Genomic DNA, 23945 nt, shown 5'->3' on the forward strand with positions numbered 1-23945 from the left:
TGATGTCACGACGCACAGCGAGCTGAAGCGTCACAGAAAATACGTCGAGCTCTTATTTTTCGTTAAACGTCCACACTGGGTACATTTTCGGCAAAATGTTAATATTCCGAGGCTAACGTGGAGTCTAACATGGATTTTTGTTCCCTTAATAACGGTGAACGGCTGGCTAGCCTTAATTGTAAATACTTCCGGGTAGAAAAAAATAACTATAATTATCGGATATGATAAAAGTCTGTTTATGAGATGGATGTTCAGTAATTGTGTGACTAATGAGAAAGCTGATAAAAACAAACTACTAAAAAAAAACATTGAGATGGATAATAGTTTACATAGCGATATAATTTGTGTTCTCAAGTATTGTGCAATTAAGAAAGTCCCTGATGGCATCATTTGTGAAATCCTACTGGGAATGTCGTTGTTATTATGGATATATGAGAACCTGTTTACAAACACCAACTAAATTTATAGCTAAATAGTACGTGAATACCTATGGGGATATATAAATTAGCCTCTAATTACATTATTTTGTATGGCTTAGGGGGTTTAATAGATACATTAAATATTTTAGAAAGCAACATATTAAGTTTTGATTAAGAAGGAAGAATAAAGCAAAATTGTCTTTCGGATGGATATGCAATATATGGCAGATTGATTTTGAAATCAGAGAGTGAATATTCCTGCATTGGATTTAGAGGAAAGAGAGGCTGCTTGTGGAACTGATTGGTAACTTGTACTCGAGGCCAGTTCAAATAGTATTTCAGCAAATAAAAGACTGTGTACAAATGAGTGCAAACACAAATTAACATACCAGAAACACAGATGCACGCTTTTAAACAAATTTTAATGCAAAATAAAAAAGAAAAAATAGATCCAGTATAGTTGCTCTTAACTATACAATAAAAATATCTAAAAGAAAATGTAATCTGAATGAACTGAATCAAAACTGAATGAGAGATACAATAAAATGGTTTTCAATTTCTTAATTGCCCTCTTGTAGGGTAACTGCAGTTGTATAATATCATGCCAATCTTAAATAGGATTTATGAAACAAGAAAACAAAGTGCCCAACACCACTGCGGGGATGACCAAAATGCACAAAACCAATAAAAAGCTTAATGTCTTTGTGCAATGCACAGTCCCCTTCAAAATACTAGTTAAGCTATTATTATTGGTCATTTCAGATGGTAAATGTTAACAGTACAATTTGTTTAATAATATAACCTAATCTTACTTTTAGATGCTAGAATTTACAGTGATTTGTGACTTAAAAAAAATGTCCATTAAGTCTTCACATTGCATACTTCTGGGTCCATTCTCTCGCTAGTCTGTTGTACCTGGTTCAAAAAAAGAAAGAAAAACAAGTTCATAATCAGTCTAGTTTGTCTAATCTGACATCATAACCTAATGCAACAACAAGTATGGTCTAAATTATTCGCCCTCATGATGTTCCAAACCAGTTTGATGTTTCTTCTATGGAACACAAAAGGTGAATTGCTGAAGAATAATAACTTGGCGACACTTGTCTATGTAATGAAAGTGAAAGTACTGTAGCTGTCAATGAACTAAATTAATCTCTTCTGAAGTCACATGAAAGCTTTATGTAGGAACAAAATAAAATTGAATTAAACAAGTGACTGTTGTTCAGTACCTTGATATACATCCGAGTGACATCCAAGGTGTAAAAGGATCATTCATTGCATTGTATCTTTTCAATGAATCAAAATATCTAGTTCACAAAACTCTGGTTACTCTGGTAACCTGGAAATTGATCGACGTCAGCCATCTTCAAGGACATCTCAATTCTCTAACTGCACCATGAGGAAGTGTTTCTTATCAAAAACTGTCTACATAAAGGTCACTTTTTAATTCATATTTACCTTTGCAGTTTAAACAAACCATTCATTTCACACTCAACTTATAACATATAACACTATTACTCAATGTGATGCATGTTTATCTGTCATACAATAAATGAAACAAATTCATAGGTACGTTTTCTGTAATAGTACTAAAAAACGGAATGCGTTTTAAATACACAATAACCAGGTTTATTTATTATCAATGACTCCCATTTTGTTTCAGTCACATACATTTTGTCTGATTATTGTTTGTTCCACATCTAGACGTATTTTAACCTTGTTCATACTTTTTAAATGAATAAATGAAAGTTTTCACAATGAACAGATTTATGTTAAATCTAATCAACTTATCGAAACGTTGAAAATATGATTAATATAAAACCAAATAGATGCAAATAGTTAAAGGTGCAGTAAGCAATTTATGAGAAACACTTGATTTTTGAAATAAATCACAACACAAACCCCTTCCTTCATTGCTCCGTGAATGCAAGAGTGGATGTCTCTATATCATAGCTGAAGTGCAGTGTTGGGAAAGTTACTTTGGAAATGTAATAGGTTACAGAATATAAATTACCCTATTTAATATGTAATAAGTAGTGTAAATAATTACTTTATTAATATAACATTACATTTGATTACTAATGTTTTCAACTGTTAATCAATTTCAAACATTTAAACCAGGCAGGGTTAACCTTACAGTAGTACTGATTACTATCAGACTTCCAAAACCCTTCATCACTTGAACTAAGATCATAATAATTTAATTTTAATGCACAGCCACCACAAAATCAGACTTTAGCACCTCTTTTTACTTTGAGATTGTTCTGAGGTTAAATACAGATTTCTGAATGAATTTTTTAAATATAATTCCAGCACATGGAACGCATTTTTATAATTCGCCAATGGTGGCAACTCTCAGACAGGTTATAGCCTAGCTTTCAGCGGCAATGTGGATTGATTTAATTGGCGGACGTGGTGCACTGCAAATTCAAACAAGAGAGCCATTCAAAAGGATCAGAATACCATCGCTTTACTGAACGGCCTTTAAATGGCTGGAGGCATTGTGCATATCAAAAATAGGCAAAGCAACAAATTAATATTATTCAACATATTGTAGCTTTTTACAGAAAAATATTCAGATGTAACCCTCTGTGTAAATGTTAACATTTTCATAAGTAACTAATTTAACTACACAGTTTTTCTCAGAAAATGTGTTGGATTACAGTTACATTTTATTTGTAATTAATTTACTTAACTCCGTTACATGTAACTAGTTACTCCCCAACACTGAAGTGAAGCAAAATAATGCTTTGTGAAAAATAAAGTGAAGATGACGAAAGAACAAGGAAGAGCAACAAGGAAGAGTTGGTTGTTAGTTGGCAGCAGCTCCAGACAAACAATGACATTCAAAACTGTCCTGTAACTACAGCTAACATTACAACAACAGCATATGGTGGTATTGTGAAACGGCAAAACCAATGTAACTCACGTATGGAGCAGAAACAACACAACCTGGCGTCCGTTTTTAGGCCTTCCCGCTCAGCTCTCTCCAGCACTGGAAAGCTTTTCCTAAAGCTCTTGCCTGATCATGACCCTTATTTTTCCAATAATATTCCTCTGACCTTTTCTCTTTTATAATGTCTCTCAGCCGTCAGTCTTTCTTCAAATCTCCCTCTTGCTCACTCTCTCTCCTCCCCCATCATGAGTGTATATGCCTTCTACTGCTGATTGGCTACAGGTGTGTTGTGGTGCTCGGACTGATCCACTTTCAACTGCGTTTCTCAAAAATCGCATACTGTACCTTTAATAAATTAGGCCTATGCCATGATTTTTTGAGTGCAGAAATTGTACCCGTTTCATTTATGTATGACTGACAAATATTAAGTTTATTAGTTTATGTTAAAACTTTATAATCCAAATGGATGGAAATTTTAAATTTAGGGCTAAATATTTTAAGCGTATTTCAACAGGGCATATTGCTTCATTAATAATTATGAATTTCTCAACAACAACACTAGGGCAATTTTCCTCCATCCTCATTTTCCATCCTGGCCTCCTTTCCTCACATCATAGTTGGGAAGAGCTTGGACACGAGGAAAGAAAATGAGGATGCACAATTTAAGAAATGAGAAGCGCCCATTGATCTGAACGCACTGGAGGAGAATATTATCAGTGAATAACAGTCTTTAAAACACAAGCTATTTTATGACTTCAGAAGACCTGAAATATAGCACTCAAGTCAACTGCACTTGACAATACTTTTATGGTTCTTTTGAGTCCCTTTAATGCTTGTTTGTTCTTGCATGCGAAAGAGAAACCAGTGCAGAATTCAAATTGTCTGTGTTCCAAAGAAGAAAGTCATATGGGTTTAGAAAAACATGAGGGGAATACAAGAAGACAGAATTATAGAAGAACTATATACTTACTTTTCTTTGTCTGATTTGTAGATGTGTGCTATGTCTGGGACTAAGGGGTCATCAGGATTTGGATCACAAAGCAAAGAACATATGGACAAAAGAACTGAAAGAGAGTTGAAAACAATTATCAAAACCGTGAAGTTATGGCAATTACGAATTCTGTATTTCAACTAATAAGCAACAAAACAATCGGGGGACACACGAGTACCTTTTGAAACTGTTAGTGCTGGAGACCACTGCGACCTCAGGATGTCCAGGCAAATACTTCCATTACTGTTAATGTTGGGATGGTAGATTTTCGTTGTAAATGCTACCTGTTAAATTGAGATGGGTGTCAAAATGCCATTTTGAAACAACACGACAATTAAATGAAGGTGGGGTGTAACATCACTACCTTTGGTGGCTTGAAGGGATAGTCTGTTGGAAAGTGAATTGTGAGAAAGAAGACCCCTCCTTGGTATGGGCTATCACTCTACAAATTGAAGGAAAAGATACAAGAATCAAGACAAACTGTGTAGGTGCATGAAAAAAAGACAACAAAAATGCTGTTGCTTAGTGACAAATATGCATACTAATAGGTGCTCTGAGATGCTTTGAGCAACCACCTTATTTGTAGGATAACACCGTGTCTACACCGGACGCGACAAGACAATAGAACCCATTATAATCAGTGATGCTGTCTACATTATAATCAGCGATGTGACAACAAATTATTGACGGTAAACTGATGCCCTGTTCTATTTCTGACATACTTTAAGTGTGAACCCATTCAAATTAGTGATGCGGTCTATATTATAATCAGTCAACCCATGCTGTCTACTGATTATATTCAGTGACGCTGTCTACACGACAGTAAACTGATGCCCCTTTCTATTTCTGATGTACTTCAAGTGATCACGCTACTTCTGACACGAAGAACAAATGGATTTGCAATGGTTGCAACACGGTTAAGATTTATTATCGTAATCTTAAAAAGAAATGGTTTATAATGCAAATATTTAACATTTTTTGTCTACTGTGCATGTTTGTTTAATTGTAGTTTGTTTAAAAGTGATGCACCGATTCCGATTATTTATTTATTTTACAAGCAAATTGGCCAATTCCGATGCTGGTTGCCGATTTTTTTCTTTCTTTTTTTTCTTCTTTGTTTAAGCAAATTTATGTTTTGTTTATTTGCTCTATAACAGGCAAACTGGCCTTTGACAAAATGACAAAACTATCTGTTAGCCATTTGAAATTAGAGGCAACCACCGCATTTTAATCACGATCCAAAGATGCTACACACATGTATCATGAGCTGTTTTTTATTTGAATTAGATTGTATCATTTCAAGATTTAAAGCAAAAACAGAATGGTCTGACATTACATTTGGGAAATAATGTTGCATAAGACACCTGCACAAAACAAAAACAGCAGACGGGACTGAATGAAAATGCAAATTCACTCTCTGACAGTAGGTGGCGCTTATGGAACAGCAGTGGTTTCTTTGGATACCGCTGTACACAAAGCAGCGTTGCACTTCTAAACTACTTTATATGGAGGTAAGAGAAAAAGAAAATGGCATCCAAACTTTTCTGAAGACAGTCAGTTCCCTTCAGATACATTCATATAAACCCCCACGCCCAATTCAATATTTATATTTTTCGTCCTATGTTTCGAACAGTGAGCTTGCAGTGCCTGGTACAGTATTTGCTATAATGGCGCATCTGTGTTCTCTCCTTTGGTCTGTCTTTGGCGTGTCCCTTCTCTTGCCTTTGTTAACGTCCTGTTTACAGACCTCGTAATATTTCCACATAAATGACATTTTGGGAAATGATTGCGATGCAATTTGTGTGCAGGTTCGGAATAGAGAGCGACCAAAATAAAATCCAACCGGTTTTTGGAGTAAAATTGGGAATTTGCCAGCCACTGTAGTTGACATTTATATAGCGCTTTCATATGTACTACTGTACACCCAAAGCACTTTACAATCATACAAGGGAATCTCTCCTCAGTTAGTTAATTGTATTTTCCAAGTTATTCGTAAAATTCACTTTAAAACACCACATTATCACATTTAGCAAGTATTACTGAGCAAAGCACACTGCTCAAGGCTAATGATGGAGTACTTACAGGTCCCATTATTGTTGCCTGCCAGTGAAACACTACAAATACAAAAAGAGGATTATTGAAATTTGTCCACTGTGTCAGATGTTATGTAAAGTAACCTAATTTAATAGACTAACAGTGAACTTACAGTCATCACCAACCGGTCCAGCAGAGCACTGAGCAGGAGGGTCCCTCTGCAAGTCTTGAAGCTCCTGAAATAGAAGAAAAAAATTTAAAATTACATTATTAGTGGAAACCCTGAATGTATGAAGTCAGTTCACACAGTTGTCCTATCAGAATAGCCTATGTGTGTTTCACCACATGTGTAATTCATCACATTAACCAAGTTCTACTAACTTTTGACAACCACAAAATGGCACTTTCATTTTGAACAGCATACGTTTTATTACTAAAATACTAACAAACAATTTTGGTTACACTTTATTTAGATAGCCCACTTTAGACATTTTACTAAATATAAGTAACTTTGCAACTACATGTCAGCTACCACAGTCATTAGAGTATTAGTAGACTGTTGGGTTAGGGTTAGTAAAGTAAGTTGTCAGTCAGTAGAATGTCTGTTGTGTGAACATCAAAATAAAGTGTTTTGATATAAACCAGACAGTCTACTAATACACTCATGACTGGTAGTTGACGTAGGTGCAAAGTTCCTTATAGTTAGTAGAATGTCTGGACTATAGAAATAAAAATGTTAGCTAATTTTTAAATATTATGCTTGAGAAATGTGCAACCTTTAAAATAAAAACTAGGATGACATTCATCCATTTTTAAGTGAGGCTTCAGATACTGGCATCCAAATTGGGTTTGAAAAAATGATCACAGGGCTTTATATAATTTAGCCTAGTTTATTAACCATATGTAATTGATACATAAATAATAAGCGTCTAAATTGCTGAATAAATTTGCTGAAAAACCTGTTGTACACAATCTATGAAATGCCTTATGCCTTCTGATTGACGGTTCCTACTTTCGTTCGCAAGTAAACAGTATGATTCATCAGGTCGTTATACACGTCTTTCTGCTTATTAATCTTATTATTATCATAAAGTTAACATTAGAATTACTTTTATATTGTTATTTCAAGATGAACATTTACTCTACTAAAGTAATGTAGATTTACTTGAAAAATCATATGCATCAAATATGATACATCAGGTTATTGATTAACATCTCTCAATCAATTTTACGTTTTGCCTCCAAAAAAAACAAAAATAAACAGAGCTTTGAAAATAAAAATAAAACTTTATATCATCTTACTATTATTATGAGATTTGACAACTGAAATGTATATGCATTTTATGCAAGTATTCTGTTATACTGTTAAAAAGATCTCATTGATTTACATTATAAATAATTTCATCTTCATTTTTGTACATAAAAATAACAGCGATTGCACCAAAACAAAAATTTTTGCTCAGTTTGGGCATCTGGATAAAATATTGTGAGCTCCATATTCTTACTAGATCATATTTTTATAGGCCAAAAAGCCTAATGCATCAAATATGATACAAACATAAAAAACATATGCAAACTATTTTGGTAACACTTTATTTTAGTGTCTTTGTTACACGTTATATGTCATTACTGTACTATACATTATGCATTATTACATGCAACTAAGCCTGAAACAAACCCTAACCCTATAGTAAATACATGAATTTAAATGGATAGTTCACCCAAAAATGAAAATTATCCCATAATTTACTCACCTCAAGCCGTGTGTGATGACTTTCTTCTTCAGCCAAACACAATCAGAGTCATATTAAAAAAGATATTCTGGCTCTTCCAAGCTTTATAATGGGAGTGAATATTAGCTTGTTTTTATAAGCCCAAAACAGTGCATTCATCCACCATGAAAGTAATTCATATGGCTCCAGGGGGTTAATAAAGGCCTTCTGAAGCGAAGCGATGCATTTTTGTAAGAACAATATCCCTATTTATAACTTTATATCCTATAATCACTGGCTTCCGGTAATGGCCATACGCGAGTCGAGTTCCAGCGGAAGAGTGACCTCTGACCTGACACATGACGTAGGAGTAGTGTAAGTTTAGACCTCTTGTGTTTCAAATAAATAGGGCTGGACAACAAACTTAAGCTCTATCATGTACAATGATCATGTAAAACTTCTAATTCGTGACAGGTGTTTTGTTTGCTCTATCCTCCACACTTCCGCGTTCATGCATTGGGTCAGAGGTCACTCTTCGGCAAGAACTAGCCTCATACGATGTAACTAAACAAAGAAACTAGACTTGTACCGCAGTTACCGGAAGCCAGTGATTAGCCTATAGTTTATAAATATGAAGATTTTTTCTTACAAAAACACATGGCTTTGCTTCAGAAGGCCTTTATTAACCTTTACTTTTATTATGGGTGGATGCACATTTTTGGCCTTCAAAATCTAAGTTATTTTTCACTCCCATAATAAAGCTTGAAAGAGCCATGATATTTTTTAAAATAACTCCAATTGTGTTTGGCTGAAAGAAGAAAGTCATATACACATAGGATGGCTTGAGGTTTCAATTATGAGATGATTTTCATTTTTAGGTGAACTAACCATTTAATTAATATTACTCAGTACTTATAATTACACTGTAACATGGACACCTTAAAATAAAGTGTAACCTAATTTTTGTAATATTTTGCCTAAAGGCTTCAATAAAAAAGTAGATTTTTCTACTTTAGAAAAGGATTAGATTTTTCAGGAGACTATTATTTAATGTCAGGCTTTACAGATTCAAGTTTCAATATAAAAAATATGTAGTAATAATAATACATTTTAAATTCTAACATAACTCAATATAAATAATGTTGACCCGGCCTTAACATGAACCGATTTTAATAGACGTGGATAGATGTGCCTTCTGGCAAGGACTTTGGGACTTGGTAGGGTTTTCAACAACACTGTCTAAGTGCGATACACATCACAGTGTTGCGAAACAGAAACTGTCAAAATGACAAAGTGATAGCGTCACGGTGGAACTTCAGAGAATCAGGTTGTGTTGCTTTGTGTCAAACACAAAACACAATAGCGCCTACCGACCATACTCAGATAAACTACACCATATCAATTGTAGCCAAAGTCACTCGAAATGTCCCATCAGCTGTGAGGTTTAACAAAGCACACAAAAGTGGCTTGTGAAAGTGGATGAATCCACACAAAATTGGCCTCGTTTAGTGTGGCAGCTACCGAGGCTGAAACAGGTTTGCTGTCTTTGTTCAGCCCTGGGCCTTCTCGAACACGGAAGAAAAGAACACAAAACATGTTTATTATTGAATAGATGTATCTCTTCAGTAGGTTTTCTCGGTATGGGGGTTAATAAACTACACGGCTTGATGTAAATGACTCATTTACGCGATTGTTTGATTTTACATGTATATCGTTGCTCGCACTCAAACACAATACGATGGTTCACTGACAACCTTGACGCGTCACTTTAAGTTCTGGTTTTACCAATATTACCGACAATTAAGAAAAGCACATATTTATGTACATTACTACCAGTATACATTCAACAAACAGCGTAAAACGTCATGATTTGAGCGAAGAAACACTGCTAGTTAGCCGTTATATGCTACATTACATTTATAACGTCGACGTATAAGATATACGCATTATTCCGAAACTATTTGACTTGATACGGACTACCAACGCCGAACAATAACAAATAAAATAGTATTCGTTATGTAAATGTTCATTTTAACCCCGATATTTGACATTAACAACGCAAGCAGGTTAACAAAAACTTGGCTAATGTTTGTCATTTACACACACAAATGTCTTACCTTCTGTATTCTCTTTAATGCCATGCTGCTTTACTGTGTGTACCGCCCCAGATTTACGAGATTATATTATCTGTCCGATATTATTGCTACGAAACAGCTCAGCAATACTGTGTTTCCCTGAGTAAAAAAAAACGAATGAGAGCGGCGAGAAAGAGAGACAGCTGTAGCCCAGCAAGCTCACACTTCCGGTGCGGAGCTGAAACAAACAAAATAAAAGTCCTTATGTATTTATTTTTTTTCATCTCCACAGAAGCTCAAGGAGAAGCGCTAAAAAAAGTCAGCAACATTTGCACGAGTGTTAGCTTTCACAATGTAGCCTAAATGTATAAAGTACGTAAATTAGAGATATATAGCAAACAAATAATATAATGAATAGAAAAAGTAAAGGGATAGTAATAATAATAATGAAAACAAAAAAAGTAACATAAAAGACTACGAAATTTCTTAGTGTCGAGAAATTAAACATTGCAAAACCAAAATTAGCATTGACATTATAAGCTTTCTGGGCTCCAACATCCTACGACCCAATAGTGGTTTGGGGAATGGATGGGTGATAATATTTGAAATAAATAACCCATTGCATTCCACTGGCCTGGGCTCGATGCTTTTGGGAACACTATAGTCTCATTGGTGAAAACCCTGTTGTACCCAAGGACACTTTTTAATAATTCTAAATATGTAGAAGGTAAAAGGCTCGTAGGAATGTTTATTTCAATGTATTTTCAAATATGATGCAAACATAAACAATTTATGCAAACTTTTTTTTTGAGATTTTTAAATAATAAAAAAATTACAAACGGTTCCATTTCATGTCACGTTATTTTAACGTTGCGAAATACGTCGCTTTTGCTATTTTCCCAAAATGCTCATTTTGTGAAAGTAGTGTTATAAACTTTTAGGTGAATAATTGTCCCATAATGCACTTCGGTCAAACTGCAGATGGAAATGGCGCCTTAACCGGAGGAGGAGGAACCATAACAGCATTTTTTTTTAGTCAGCTTTTGTGTATATTGTTCTCACCCTGCATATTAAATATCTGATTGATATTATTGTGAAGATCACAGCACGTGCACGATGGCTCCGTTCAGCTTGATGTCAATCGGTGCTAATGTTTTGGTCAAGTCTTTGAGTCTGTTCTCGAGTGCATCTGTTGTAAGGTGAGCATGCTGCAAGTTTAAGGTTATTCATGCATGTCCTGCTCATTAGTTAATGTATCATATCTAATGGATTTTATTTTGGCAATATGTACGTCAGAAACATTCAGACATTTATAGACAGCAATAAATTCATTTTCTCACAATTTTACATACGCATATATGATTAGTTAATGCAGGATGTAGTGACAGTATTTAACTTTTTCGTAAGGAGCGTTTATTTTTTATTTTTTTTACATAAAACTCCACTAATTTTCTATTCCATGACAGTTTAGTATAATACTATTGCTTTGCAATTGTAGGTGTTCATGTGTTGCTCCAGTGATAAGGAGTTTTAGCACCACAACTGGAGGTCCACCCAAAAGACCCCTGACAGGATACATGACATATGTGAAGGAGATGCAGCCCAGCTTCAGCAGACAGAACCCAGGTAATGTCCACTCGAGTCGCAATGCTACCTTGCATTTCTGTTTTTAGTTTATTTTTTAAGGATAAAGAACAATCTATTTTGCTTAGGACTGAAAAATGTGGATATTATCCGAAAGTTAGCAGAGAAGTGGAGAATGCTGACTCCAGAACAGAAGCAGGTACATTCCTGCTTCATATGTGTTTATTTATTTATTGCGTTTTTTTGTATGAATATTGTGTAAAACATCAGCTTATATGTGTGCAAATCCATTACCATAAATAGTTGTTGCCAAAAATCACACATATCACATACATATTTGTAAAAAAAAAAAAAAAAATATATATATATATATATATAGAATATATAGAATCAGAATCAGAAAGAGCTTTATTGCCAAGTGTGCTTGCACCCACAAGGAATTTTTCTTGGTACTGAAGCTTCCAGTGCACATATACAAATACAAATACAACAAGAAACATAGTAATACAAATTCTAAGAATAAAATATATACAAAATAAATAAAAATAGTAAAAAAAGTAGGGTCACAGTTGGGTTTAGTCCAAATAAACATTTACAGATTATGAACATATTTACAGTATTTTGAGTAGTATGAATAATATAAATATAAATATCACCTGAGTTAGAGAATATTACACTAGACAGTGGGAGTCTAGCACATGTTACAGATTATGAACATATTTACAGTATTTTAAGTAGTATGAATAAATTATATATATATATATATATATATATATTAAATTATATATATAATATATATAAAACCAGTTATATATATATTAAATATATATTAAATTATATATATATATAACCAGGGCTGGGTATTGACACAGAATTTATGATAGGGAACCCTGTCAGCTAGTACATTACTATTCAAAGTTAAAATGATTAAATTCAATTGATATTTACTTATATTAAACGATACTCAAATAAAAACTGAATTGTATACAAACATTTAAATTTCACATAAGGCAGTTTTATATATAATTTTTAAAAATATAGGCCTAACCATGTTTCCACTCCAATTTTTATAAAAATTTAAACGGTGGCTGTCATAAAAAAAATTGGCAAATCTATTCAACATACATTAAATAAGCCAGCTAACAGGATAAGTAAAAATATTATTAATATGTAATATTCATATATTTATTATTGAGCATATATTTTGAAAAATTGCATCTTGAATGTTTAGTGGTTTTGTTCATGCATCAACAGAAATATAATAGATTAAAAGATCAATCTTGGGATCAATATCGGAATAAATCAATTATGAAATAAATCATAAATCTGAATAATTAACACTAAATCCATAACTAGATAGGTCTTGAACAGAATATAATGAAATGTTTCATAATAAGTGTAGAGAAAAAAACAACATAGGAATTCACTATAGGCTTATTTTAAATATCTGGGCCTTTTTGTCATTTTTGCCTTTAATTGTGGATCTTAATGTTTTATTAATGTTAATAAACTTAATGTTATGTTTTATTTATTTTTTTAGTTAATGGTGTTGTAAAATTCCTCAGTCAGCCACTAATTTGAACTGTCACATGTACAGCCATTTCAGGATTCATCTTTGGCATCCAGGGAGCAGTATAAGCTTGCTTTGAAGACATACAAAGCTCAACTCACTCCTGCACAGACTGCTGCTATTGCAGAGGAAAAACGACAAAGAGTGGCCAAAAGAAAAGCAATTAGGAAAAAGAAGGCGAGTGTTGACCTCCGTCACAGAATCTTTACAATGACTAAAGATTATTTTATTCCCCTTTATACTATATTCATCCTTGGTTTGTTTTGTATAACTTTTAACTGTAGGAGCTGAATAGTCTTGGGAAGCCCAAACGCCCCAGGAGCGCCTTCAACATCTTCATGGCGGAGCACTTCGAGGAAGCAAAAGGAACTACTATGCAGGTGAGGATGAACTTTAGTTAATCTAAAATTGAACATACATTACCATTGGGGTCTGTAGGATTTTTAAATATTTTCATTTTATACTCACCAAGGCTGCATTATTTGATCAAATATACAGTAAAAACAGTTCTATTGTGAAATATTATTACAATTTTAAATAACTGTTTTCTATTTGAATATATTTTAAAATGTAATGTATTCTTGTGATGCAAAACTAAATTTTCAGCATCATTACTCCAGTCTTCAGTGTCACATGATCCTTGCTGCTCAAGAAACATTTCTGATTATTTAAAATGTTGAAAACAGTAATATTTTTTTGGAAACTTTTTTCAGGACACTTTATTAATAGAACGCGTTATCAAAAGAATGACATTTATTCTATTTATTGAAATATTTTGTAACAACATAAATGTCTTTACTTTTGATTAGTTTAATTTGTCCTTGCTGAAGTGTAAATTTATTTAAAAAAAAAAAATCTTACTCTCTGAATTTTCAAACTGTAGTATATTTTGTATAAATCATTTTATTCATTTATTTTTGGAGACCGGATATTGAATCTTAGCACCAAGCTTAGCTGTTTGCATTTAGCTTATTGATATATTTGAGGTTTATAACAAACTTGATATTACAGACCATTAAAACCTAAAACATATTTCCATAATATACCATTGAAGTATTTCATACATTATTTTATTTATTGGTTGCAACAGTTGTGTTGAATGTCACTTTTCCTTCCAGACGAAGCTGAAGTCGCTGAGAGACGATTGGATGCGATTCAACATCACACAGAAACAAGTGAGTTTTACCTAAATTGAGCATATTTTATTTCAAAAGTGACACCCAATACAGCTCTGTTCCATAATCTAGTGAGTCTGCATAGGCTGCTGCCATTTAAGGCAACTCATAAAAGTGTCTGATTTGAAACACTACATAAGCAGCATTATATAAATAGCACTGCTCATTCACGTAGTGTAACAGCGCAGCGCTTCTGGGTTGTACGTCACCACGTAGGCTCACGCATCACACACATGACCTGCGTGGGCCAATAGTGAGCCTACGTGGTGACGTACAACACAGAAGCGCTGCGCTGTTACACTATGTGAATTCACTCAGGCCCACACAGAAGAAAATGAATAGTTGAATAAAGTTGTTATTTTTGTTCGTTTTTTGCGCACAAAAAGTATTCTTGTCGCTTGATAAACTTATGGTTGAGCCACTGTAGTCACTTTGACTATTTTAACGATGTCTTTACCAACGTCTCTGGGCCGGCAAGTTTCGATACTGGTGTCTCGAAATGTCCTGTTCACACAGCAACATCTTGAATACTGTCTGTATAAATGTGCAAAGGGAGTCAAGCAACCAGTAACCATAGCGACAGTGACCAAAGTGATGTCAAAGATTGCAATGTCCATAAAACTGAAAAATCGTATCACTTTTGATACAAGAGTCCAATCGAACCACGAATCCATGAGACATCTGTTCCGTTCACAACGTAAATGTATTAAGGACTCAAATACAGGACTGACAACCGTATCCTGCTGCTGTGTGAACGTGGCCTATGGTTGTCTTTATCTGACTTAACTGCTTCATTTTTTAGATGTACACACAGCTGGCAGAGGATGACAAAGTCCGTTACAAGAACGAAATAAAATCGTGGGAGGAGCACATGATTGAGATTGGAAGGGAAGACCTTGTTCGGAGAAAAGAGAGGAGATCCATCAAATCAAAAGCCAACGCAGACAAAAAGAAGAAATCCAAAGTAACAGTGATAAAGGCAAAAGCGCCAAAAAAGAAGGCTGAAGCAGCTGTGAAAAAGACTGTAAAGAGTACTAAGAAGTGAGACTATGTAGCCTATGACTCTGGTAGACAGAGTGTGTTGTACAAAGGCCAGTTCCGTCCTCAATAAAAAGCCTGAGCTTTCCGTTATTAGAGCTGCATTTATATAGTGTTAAAAGCGCAAAGGCTGTGAAGAGCTGTGACTGACTACTTTCTATATTGCTTTCTTAACTTGCCATAAACCGTAATACTGACATCAGTTTTCATTTGCTTCTTAGAATGAGTTTGCATATCATGCTTTGAAAGAGGACACCATGTTTTGTATGTCTTTACTTACAAAATAAACATTCACATTTTATATAAAAGCAACAGAAGGTATTTACAGTAGAATACTATACAATTTCATGAAAACTTTTAAAACGTCATTTTCTAATGTTACATGGAATAGTTCACCTCAAAGTGATAACAGTCATTTACTTGATGTCACACTCCCAACCGGTATCCGTTTTATTCTGTCCAAAGGCCCGTTCACACCAAGAACGATAACTAAATAAGCGTCTACAACAACAAATTATTAAGTTCTGTTTATTGCAAACATACTTTTTTGTCATCTGCCACTCTGAATGCTAGAAGTAGGATGGATTCTATATATCTTTATCATTATAGGTCATGGTGGAAACAGGCCTCAAAACAAATTGAGATATTTTAAAGAATGTTTAAGCTGCCCTTTTCCATTCCATTCCCCTAAAATCTGTTTAATGACAAGAAGCATGAGTAAATAATGCCAACAATTTAGGTGAACTATCCCGTTTAAATAAAAATATTGGCTTATAATAATTGTCAGTACTTTGTAAGGACACAAAACCCCACATTTAAAAACAGTTATTTACATTATTTTAAATATTTACTTGTGGGATAAAATCAGGACTTTGAAGCCGGGCAGAGATCAGATGGCAATTTGGCTTCTTGCAGTAAAGTCTCAAAATCAGGTGAACACACCAGCTTGTGTGTGATGTTTCCTAGCACAGTCATGTCCCCGGTGAGGCCCTCTGACAGCCGCACACAAACAAGTTGCTGCAGATACAAACATCAAATCCCATGAAACATATTTCATGTAAACGAGATCCGTCATACAGTCCTTCAGTAAATAAAACAGATCCAGTTGACTTCAATATCAGCTTGGCAATCCAGAATGCTACACTGGGGACAACAATTGTTGGGACATGTACGCTGCGTCCGAAATTAAATACTTCCCCACTAAATAGAATGCGAAAAACCGCACGCCTAAAGAGTAGTAAGTTCGAATACATAGGCCCTGTCCCAAATGGTACATTTTATATGCACTTTCGGTCTTGTGGACTTACAATGGCTGCCGCGTGCGCGTGTCCGTCAAGTCCATGAGACTGTAAGGTGTCCCATTTGTCATTTTAGGTTTCAGAAGGGTGCTCACGAGTGCCCCCTTTGCGGTCAATATGTGCCTCAATGCACACTTTTGCAGAGCCCGCACTGATGCCAGTCAAAGCGGCGTTACATCACGAAACTGCGGACTCGTAGGAAGACCGCGAGTGCTTAGGGTGCCATTTGGGACAGGGCCATAGTATTTGAAAAACAGCTGGCTAAAAGTCACCAGATGACCTATTCGACGGACACTTTATTATCCTATGAGGCCATGGGAAAGGATTTATGAATGGCAGTGAAGCGACACAATTGACGCTGGTAGGTCACATGATGATGACAACATAGCGGATGTAGTATGTATGGATTACATTCATAGTATATAGAACTTACTTTTATACGGACTCGCAAAAGTACATTCAAATTGAAATGTGGTACCTACTCAAACAGCATGCGGTTTCGGATGCACTGATCGACACAAACAAGGGGTTGTGCGAAATCACGATTTTAGATTGTGAATGTTAAAATGTCTCCACTAGCTACCTTTGAAGAGAGATCGTAATATCGAGCTGCAGTGCACAGCCTATCAGTTGCAGTTCTGGCGCCCTCGTCCCAATATTATACAACACAACGTACATTCACATCACATTTTTAGCAACGCAGCAGTATACATTTTAAAGTCTTGCCAGTTAAAATTTTATTATGTCATAAGCTTTTCTGAGCGTTTAACGTTACTCCTTAAGCGTACGCACACTAAAAGCCTGTCACACAGCACGCGAGTACTGAACTAAGTTTTCTTTCAATTCTCATTGTGCTTAAACTTTAAAAAATAATATTGTTAAGATTGTGGATCGTGATCCTGTCTGAAAAAAAATTTGTGATAATATTTTTGCCATTTGACCCACCCCTAACCAAAAGTACTGACCATTTTCCAGGGTTCCTGCAGGTCTATATAAAGTCTTAAATTCCATTAGATCAAATTTAAAGCCATACAAAATCTAAAATATTTTAAATGGTATAAGAACAGTCTTAATTATATTTTCAAGAGGTCTTAAATTTGAGGACAGAAAACCGGGAATTGCAATATGGCTTAATGTAATGATTATACTTCAAAAGGCTTTGATTTAATTAAATAAATATGAGCGAGTCCCAACTGATTTTATCTATCAATCTTTACTAGATTATTTTGCTACACTGCAACTAAAATGACAATGTACTAACTTACCTGTAGGAAAGAGAAGGCCGCTCCCTCTGATACATCTAATGTAACATTTCCCATGACCAGTTGTACTTTACCAGACTTTCTAATTTGCAGTTTTCCAATCAGACCCTCAGAGAAGTCAGACAGCAAAGGTACAGCGGCTTTATCAGGCTGATCCTGAAAAATGATACATCATAGCATTAAAAGGGGACACTGAAGATAATATTAAATGCTTGAAATTGAGTGCAATTTGCCTTCAAGGGATGATTTCATGAGGAATCAAACTCTTTTATAAGTGTGCTATGAAATCATACTAATTATATACAGAAATCAAAACCCAGTGAAAAAAAGAGCAGTATTGAGAGTAACACATTACAAGTAACATGCGTTATGTAAAAAAAATATATATAGAGAGAGAGAGAAACTGAGTGTATACTGAAGCTGAGCTGCAAAAGAATATACAATGGAAAAAAATATACAGTTTAGTTAAAAAAAGGTCAAAACTGTTTTGGAAAAACATGAAAAGTTATGGCAAAGAAAAAAAAACTGACTCCTTCAAGTGGCATAATACGAAACGAGAACTTACCAGAGTTTTAATTTGTGATGAGCGCTTGTCTTCAGTTTTGTCGTCCTTTTTGGTTTTCTCTGGGCTTGAGGTTTTAGGTTGACCAGGTATGGTATCAGGAAGTTGAATAAACAGTAGTTCTTCCTGATCTGAAACACTTAGCTGCTGGAAAAGTTCTCCAACCGTTGGTTGTTGTGGGAATGCAGACGTTCCCCTCAATGGCAGCGGGTATTTCTGCTCAGCTCTGGGTGATTTCAGTACATTATCAGATGCTCTCTCTTTAACTGCAAAAATGTCTTGGATTCAGTTCTTTACTGTAAGTAGCATGAAAACAATTTAACTGGCAATAAAACATAAAATTACTGCTAGCATAAACTGTAACTTACATGAACTAGCTGCCTCTGTTGACAAAAATGAGCATGACTGATGGAGTGGAAGTCTGATCGGTCTTCGCTTAGGATCATTTTTTAATCCAGGATCATCCAAAAACTGCACAATTAAACCAGAAAAAAACATGAATATACTATTTGATTACCTTTCAAGATGATAAAGGGTCATTGTGACTTGGCTTACATCATCTCGTTGGAGTTTTTGTAAAATTTCATTATCATCATCCGCAGTATTGTTCTTTTCCTTTTTAATGCATTTTGTGACCAGTGCAGGATCACAGCCATCCAGGTTAGAGCTGCACCAATTACCTGCAAGATCAGACATTTGAAATTTGATTTGGTATTTAATATTCATTTTACCACTACGAGGCTGTGGGGGACAAGCATAGATAATAAAACAATATAACAAAGTTACGAATAAAGTAAAGTCTAAATGTAATATTCAGGTACAGACATGTAATAATTCATCCTAAATGTAATATAGTGTATTTAAACAATAATATATAAATTAAATCTAGATGAATCTTTGTTTAAGCTGTGTTTTGTTGTTTGATTAACATTAATGACATAAACAGCAGCAGGTATTTATAGGTTGCTGTCACTTTAAGGCCGAATGCACGGCTCCAACGTGATGATACACAGCAGATTTCTTTCTCAACTGTTTATGTTCACTGAAGACATAACCAACTGTGTTTTTTGAGAATACATGCAGAGACTGGTATTTTGACAATTTTGTGTGAATGTGTTTTCGGTGAATTCGGTGTTTGCGCTAATTGAAAGTATGGCTGTAAAGCACGATCCAGTGCTCTTGCACACTTTGACCATTTTGAAGTGAGCACTCTGCGCAGCTCAGCTTGAATAGGACAAGAATTGTATGCAGCTTGTAAATACCACACTTCAACATCATTTTCCAGACTAGGTTCAGTACTGGGAAGTGGTAAGAGATAAACAGTCTGCGGTCACATTCTCACTGCCTGGCTTATACCGAAGGTCATAGGTAAATGCCATCTGGCTATGCGCATACCTGCTCTGCCTTGGCTCTTAGATGACAGGGGAGTGGTCAGTGAGCTATGATCAGTCCGCAGTGTGAAGTGTAGGTCCTCCATCTCTCTGTGGCCCACACACATACTAATGTTTCTATTTCTACCGTGGAACATTTCCTTTCTGCTGAGGTAAGAGTGTGGGATGCAGATGCCACTGTTCTTTCTTAACAAACACCAGGCATTCAAACGTAAGATAACATGACAGCGTTTATTCTGTTAGTTTGCTTACTTTGAGGCACAAGTAATTTGTGATGTATGAAAAAAGAGCCACAGTTGACAGTTATATTATAGATATTTTGTGCCAATTTCCAGGAAGTGACGATTTTGTATTCTTGAACATATGGATTAAAGCGCTGCTTTTCAGCACGCTTTTTATGCGATATTCCGATTTTGCGCACAAGTTAAATTCACAGCTTTGGATGGAAATCTACTTCATGGCAAGGAATGAAAAACTTAATTTTATGATGGATAATGAAAACAAAACCAAAAATCATGGGAGAAACCAGGCAACACCAGGAGGCCAGTTCTCCTCTGGCTCTACAGTCCAAATAAAATGTCAATAATTGTGTGATTTAAAAGTGTGCTTTACCTGGTTTCCTGTAGGTGTCTGCAGGACCCTGCTCAAAAATAGAGTGAGACTGAATAGTCTGAGGTTTTTCTCGTCGCTGTCTCTCTCTTTGCCTGTCTTCCCTCTCTCTTCTCGCTCTCTTTGGTGCAGTGCGAGTCTCCTCATGTAACCTCCAGAAAACAAGAGTTCACATTGACAACGGTTTACATGACAGAACCACCTGTCATTTACCAGAGTTGCAGATGTGTCAATACTTTGAAATGAATCTCTGTTAGTTAAATGAAAACAGGGTTATAATAGCCTAATTATGAAGTTTCAATGAACTGAAAACTCTGATTCAACTGTGTTTGCATCATTACCTTAAAAATGTTAACAGAAGTCAGTACAGTATATATACTGTATTTATGCATACTAGGGGTGTAACAATATCGATGCACTGATATGTATCGATGCAATGCGTAAAAATCGATATACATTTTTAGAAATCTATAAGATATACTAGAAGACTTGATTGACTGTTATAAAATGATGTCAAATTGATCCAATGTGCTACTTAATCTTTATTCATCATTATTAATTTTTCTATATTATTTAAACAACTAAACTCTCTTATTTTTTATTAATTGTTCATGTTATATTTTGGTTGCATTTGTGAGTTAATACAATGTAATATTGTAATTATCAATATATATATATATATATATATATCACAGAGGCTCCTGAATCTAATCAAATCGCAATCATATATAACGACAAGTTTAGGTATCAGCAAATTCTGCATCGCCGGCTAAGAGAATAAATGTCAGATCGTATCATGGAATGTCCAACTTACTCCCCTAATATATATACGTGTGCATAAAAAAATCCTATTTTTTGCACTTTAGTAGCCGTAGTTACAAGATGTCTGCCTCCCAACTATAAAACATAAGTACTACAAATAAAGTTAATGTTGAAAATACTTACTCATCTTTAGTTTTGCGAACAGAGTGAACATTTGGTACAAAGGTTTTCTGTGGGGGGAAAATACTCAGTGAGTCAAGAAGTGTAAAGTTTCTAGATATGAGCATTCTTTTAATGTTGAACTGAACATGCTGCATCTATTGATGCAATATATTTTGCATTAAAAAAAACTGAGAGTAGCACAAAAACCACAATTGATACCGAACCATTGACATTAGAGGGTGGGACCTTTTTATATCCACCCAGGGTCAGATCTCTGGAGCGCAAAGAGGTCAGTCTGCCTGGCGGAGGGGGATTCAGTGATATTCGGGATGGTAGTCCTCTACCCACAGCAAATGATGCTCTGAAAGCAGCAGATGAGCTCCCCTCTCCATCCCTACCCCCATCTCCCTGTTCAGACATCCTGCCACAACCCAGAAACACTTACTGAAAACACCATGCCTAAACATTTGTATTGGGCATCATACATGATTACTCAGACTTATAAAATGGTACAGAGAACGTCAGAGGGTAATGGGTGTTATTATAAAACAAAAGCTCATGTAAACACAGCTGCTGCGCGCTCACTGACAATACACTTAAAGACGCGCGCGCCTCCATTTTGATAGCAAACTAAGCTAACAACACTAAGTCTTTAATACCACGTAATATAATTTGCATTGCCAGATTTGGAATAAAGAAAGGAATACAGCTTCCTTGAGTACATCTAAGTGAAAATAAAGAGAGTACGTACTTGAAATTCATATCTTTAAAATTCGTCCAGCTGAAAGCTACATCCTTGCAGAAGCTTCATGGGTCACGTGATCCGGATTCAGAAAGTAAATATAGGCATCAAGTCACAAAAGACTATTTTATTATATTATATACTGTTATTTTTTTTTATCTAAAATGTATTTATAGTCTAAACTTCTCTCAGGTCTTTTATGGTGTTACAATTGTCTTATTAAACTGTAAAATAATTATATTATAATAATAACTAATAATAATGATAAATACTGTTTATAATAAACTTACTGTATTATTTATATTCTATTATAATAGACTCTGTTGTTTATATACTGTGATTATTTTATTTACATTACATTATTGAATAAATAATATTTAATTTATACATGTAAAATGTATAGTCAATATTTATCTCATATGGTCTTATTAAAATCTAAATTTGTAAAAAAAACAAAAAAAAAACTGTATTTTACAACTTCTGTTTAGCCTACTATATTATAATATTTATATTACATTGTTATTATGGGTTTTTTTTACGTCCCCAGTGTTAATAATAATAAAATACAAACATAAAGATAACAATATGATTTATTTCGTTTTTAATTTTTTATTATTAAGACACTATTTAAAATAGTTTTCTGTCTGTCCATTTGTTATGGACAGTTGCACCAAATATATGCCTATATTAGGTTTGTAAACACTGTCTGTGTCTCAAAACGTGAACTGCTTCCCCAGACAGCATTTTGGGCACACGTGTAGCATTTTGGGGCATCATGGGTTGAGCTGAGCTGACTCTGAACCGGCTCGCAACATGTTAGAACCCACAGACCCCCTTCTGGCTCATATTGAACAAAGGGCGGCGCTCAACTTTTGCCTTCCCTCACTTTAAACTCCTCCGGTCAGTGTAACTCACACAGAGCCCGTGGCCGCGATGACTGGCGCTCACTCTCCGCGGGAATAATCTGATCTGACGGCTGCGGAGAGTCAGCGGTGCTCTGTGAAAGTCATGGCCGCTCAGTGTGAACCCTTAAGCGGATACTTACAGCAGTCTGATCCGGGCTCCAACAGCGAGCGCAGCACTGATTCCCCTCTGCCCGTGTCTGAGGATGACTCCAGCGGACCCACGGCACCTCCGGACCCCGAGTGGACCGAGGAGAGGTTTCGAGTGGACCGGAAAAAACTGGAGATCATGTTATTAGGTAAAACTCTTGTGTCCATGAAAAAATCACCAATTTTTAAAGAGTTTGGAAGAAATAAACACTCTGCAAAGTTAACTACTCAGAAGAAGGCATCATTGCTGTTAATAATTGTCTTGCTTAACTGAACTTTACAAATAGTAATGTAAAATCTAATGCATTGACTCCAGCATCTGCAGAGCTGAGCCGGTTATTTTCCTCTTCTCCTTTGTTCATCTCCTGTGTGTAATTCTCGCTTCCATGACAATTTTGTTTTCAGAAACTTAAGTTTAAATATAGCTAGTTTAATGAAAGAGAGTCCATGCCCAGACTTTAAAAAGCCAGTTGACTAGTGAGGCTCCATCGTTCAGTTTTCAATTGCAGAGAGCTTCCAATTGTTTCAAAGAAAGTGTGTAGTAATAACTACATTTGAAAACATAATAACATATAAACTATGTCTTTAATGAGTATTTTAAGGATTGATGC

The 23945-nt window shown here is 35.1% G+C and overlaps 4 protein-coding genes across 6 annotated transcripts in view; 2 read left to right on the forward strand and 2 right to left on the reverse strand.

The window, feature by feature from the left end:
* Nucleotides 1-822: 822 nt before the first annotated feature.
* ube2d1b (ubiquitin-conjugating enzyme E2D 1b) lies at nucleotides 823-10364 on the reverse strand. The gene is made up of 7 exons (XM_079851709.1): nucleotides 10170-10364; nucleotides 6513-6576; nucleotides 6389-6420; nucleotides 4671-4748; nucleotides 4485-4590; nucleotides 4286-4379; nucleotides 823-1334 (listed from the first exon to the last, which is right to left on the reverse strand). Exons 1-7 carry the CDS (start codon nucleotides 10191-10193, stop codon nucleotides 1289-1291), a joined length of 444 nt encoding a protein of 147 aa, XP_079707835.1. The 5' UTR covers nucleotides 10194-10364; the 3' UTR covers nucleotides 823-1288.
* Nucleotides 10365-11085: 721 nt separating this feature from the next.
* tfam (transcription factor A, mitochondrial) lies at nucleotides 11086-15587 on the forward strand. The gene is made up of 7 exons (XM_079851708.1): nucleotides 11086-11326; nucleotides 11626-11753; nucleotides 11840-11910; nucleotides 13309-13458; nucleotides 13566-13661; nucleotides 14400-14456; nucleotides 15259-15587. The coding sequence occupies exons 1-7, from the start codon at nucleotides 11244-11246 to the stop codon at nucleotides 15499-15501; spliced, it is 828 nt and encodes a 275-aa protein (XP_079707834.1). The 5' UTR covers nucleotides 11086-11243; the 3' UTR covers nucleotides 15502-15587.
* A 153-nt stretch (nucleotides 15588-15740) lies between these two features.
* Nucleotides 15741-22371, reverse strand: LOC307147170 (DNA-directed RNA polymerase III subunit RPC4). 2 transcript variants are annotated; one of them, XM_079851697.1, is made up of 9 exons: nucleotides 22292-22371; nucleotides 21787-21961; nucleotides 21562-21608; nucleotides 20620-20768; nucleotides 19172-19296; nucleotides 18985-19087; nucleotides 18620-18882; nucleotides 18058-18210; nucleotides 15741-16511 (listed from the first exon to the last, which is right to left on the reverse strand). In XM_079851697.1, exons 1-9 carry the CDS (start codon nucleotides 22300-22302, stop codon nucleotides 16359-16361), a joined length of 1179 nt encoding a protein of 392 aa, XP_079707823.1. In that variant the 5' UTR covers nucleotides 22303-22371; the 3' UTR covers nucleotides 15741-16358. The 2 variants fall into 2 exon arrangements, with proteins under 2 accessions (XP_079707823.1, XP_079707824.1); XM_079851698.1 differs by having other exon boundaries at nucleotides 21765-21961; nucleotides 22292-22365.
* An 814-nt stretch (nucleotides 22372-23185) lies between these two features.
* The window catches only part of bicc1 (BicC family RNA binding protein 1), a 103785-nt gene continuing 103025 nt past the window's right edge, over nucleotides 23186-23945 (forward strand). Inside the window, exon 1 of one of the 2 annotated variants that reach the window (XM_079851682.1) lies at nucleotides 23186-23483. In XM_079851682.1, the coding sequence (XP_079707808.1) occupies nucleotides 23291-23483 (193 nt within the window). In that variant the 5' untranslated portion in view covers nucleotides 23186-23290. The remainder of the gene's footprint in view (nucleotides 23484-23945) is intronic. The other variant, XM_079851683.1, reaches the window with a different exon arrangement.

This window comes from Squalius cephalus (assembly GCF_949319135.1).
Source record: "Squalius cephalus genome assembly, chromosome: 19".
In the NCBI taxonomy this organism is placed as follows: domain Eukaryota; kingdom Metazoa; phylum Chordata; class Actinopteri; order Cypriniformes; family Leuciscidae; genus Squalius; species Squalius cephalus.

Excerpts from the sequence above, each read along its gene's own strand:
- tfam (XM_079851708.1), top strand. The coding sequence starts at position 11,244 with ATGGCTCCGTTCAGCTTGATGTCAATCGGTGCTAATGTTTTGGTCAAG. Across the intron at positions 11,327-11,625 it reads TCGAGTGCATCTGTTGTAAG|GTGTTCATGTGTTGCTCCAG; the intron begins GTGAGCATGCTG and ends TTGCAATTGTAG. Across the intron at positions 11,911-13,308 it reads TGACTCCAGAACAGAAGCAG|CCATTTCAGGATTCATCTTT; the intron begins GTACATTCCTGC and ends TCACATGTACAG.
- ube2d1b (XM_079851709.1), bottom strand. The coding sequence starts at position 10,193 with ATGGCATTAAAGAGAATACAGAAG. Across the intron at positions 6,421-6,512 it reads TGGACCGGTTGGTGATGACT|TGTTTCACTGGCAGGCAACA; the intron begins GTAAGTTCACTG and ends TTGTATTTGTAG. Across the intron at positions 1,335-4,285 it reads TACAAATCAGACAAAGAAAA|GTACAACAGACTAGCGAGAG; the intron begins GTAAGTATATAG and ends TTTTTGAACCAG.
- LOC307147170 (XM_079851697.1), bottom strand. Across the intron at positions 19,088-19,171 it reads AAAAACTCCAACGAGATGAT|TTTTTGGATGATCCTGGATT; the intron begins GTAAGCCAAGTC and ends TTAATTGTGCAG. Across the intron at positions 16,512-18,057 it reads CGGCCTTCTCTTTCCTACAG|CAACTTGTTTGTGTGCGGCT; the intron begins GTAAGTTAGTAC and ends TTGTATCTGCAG.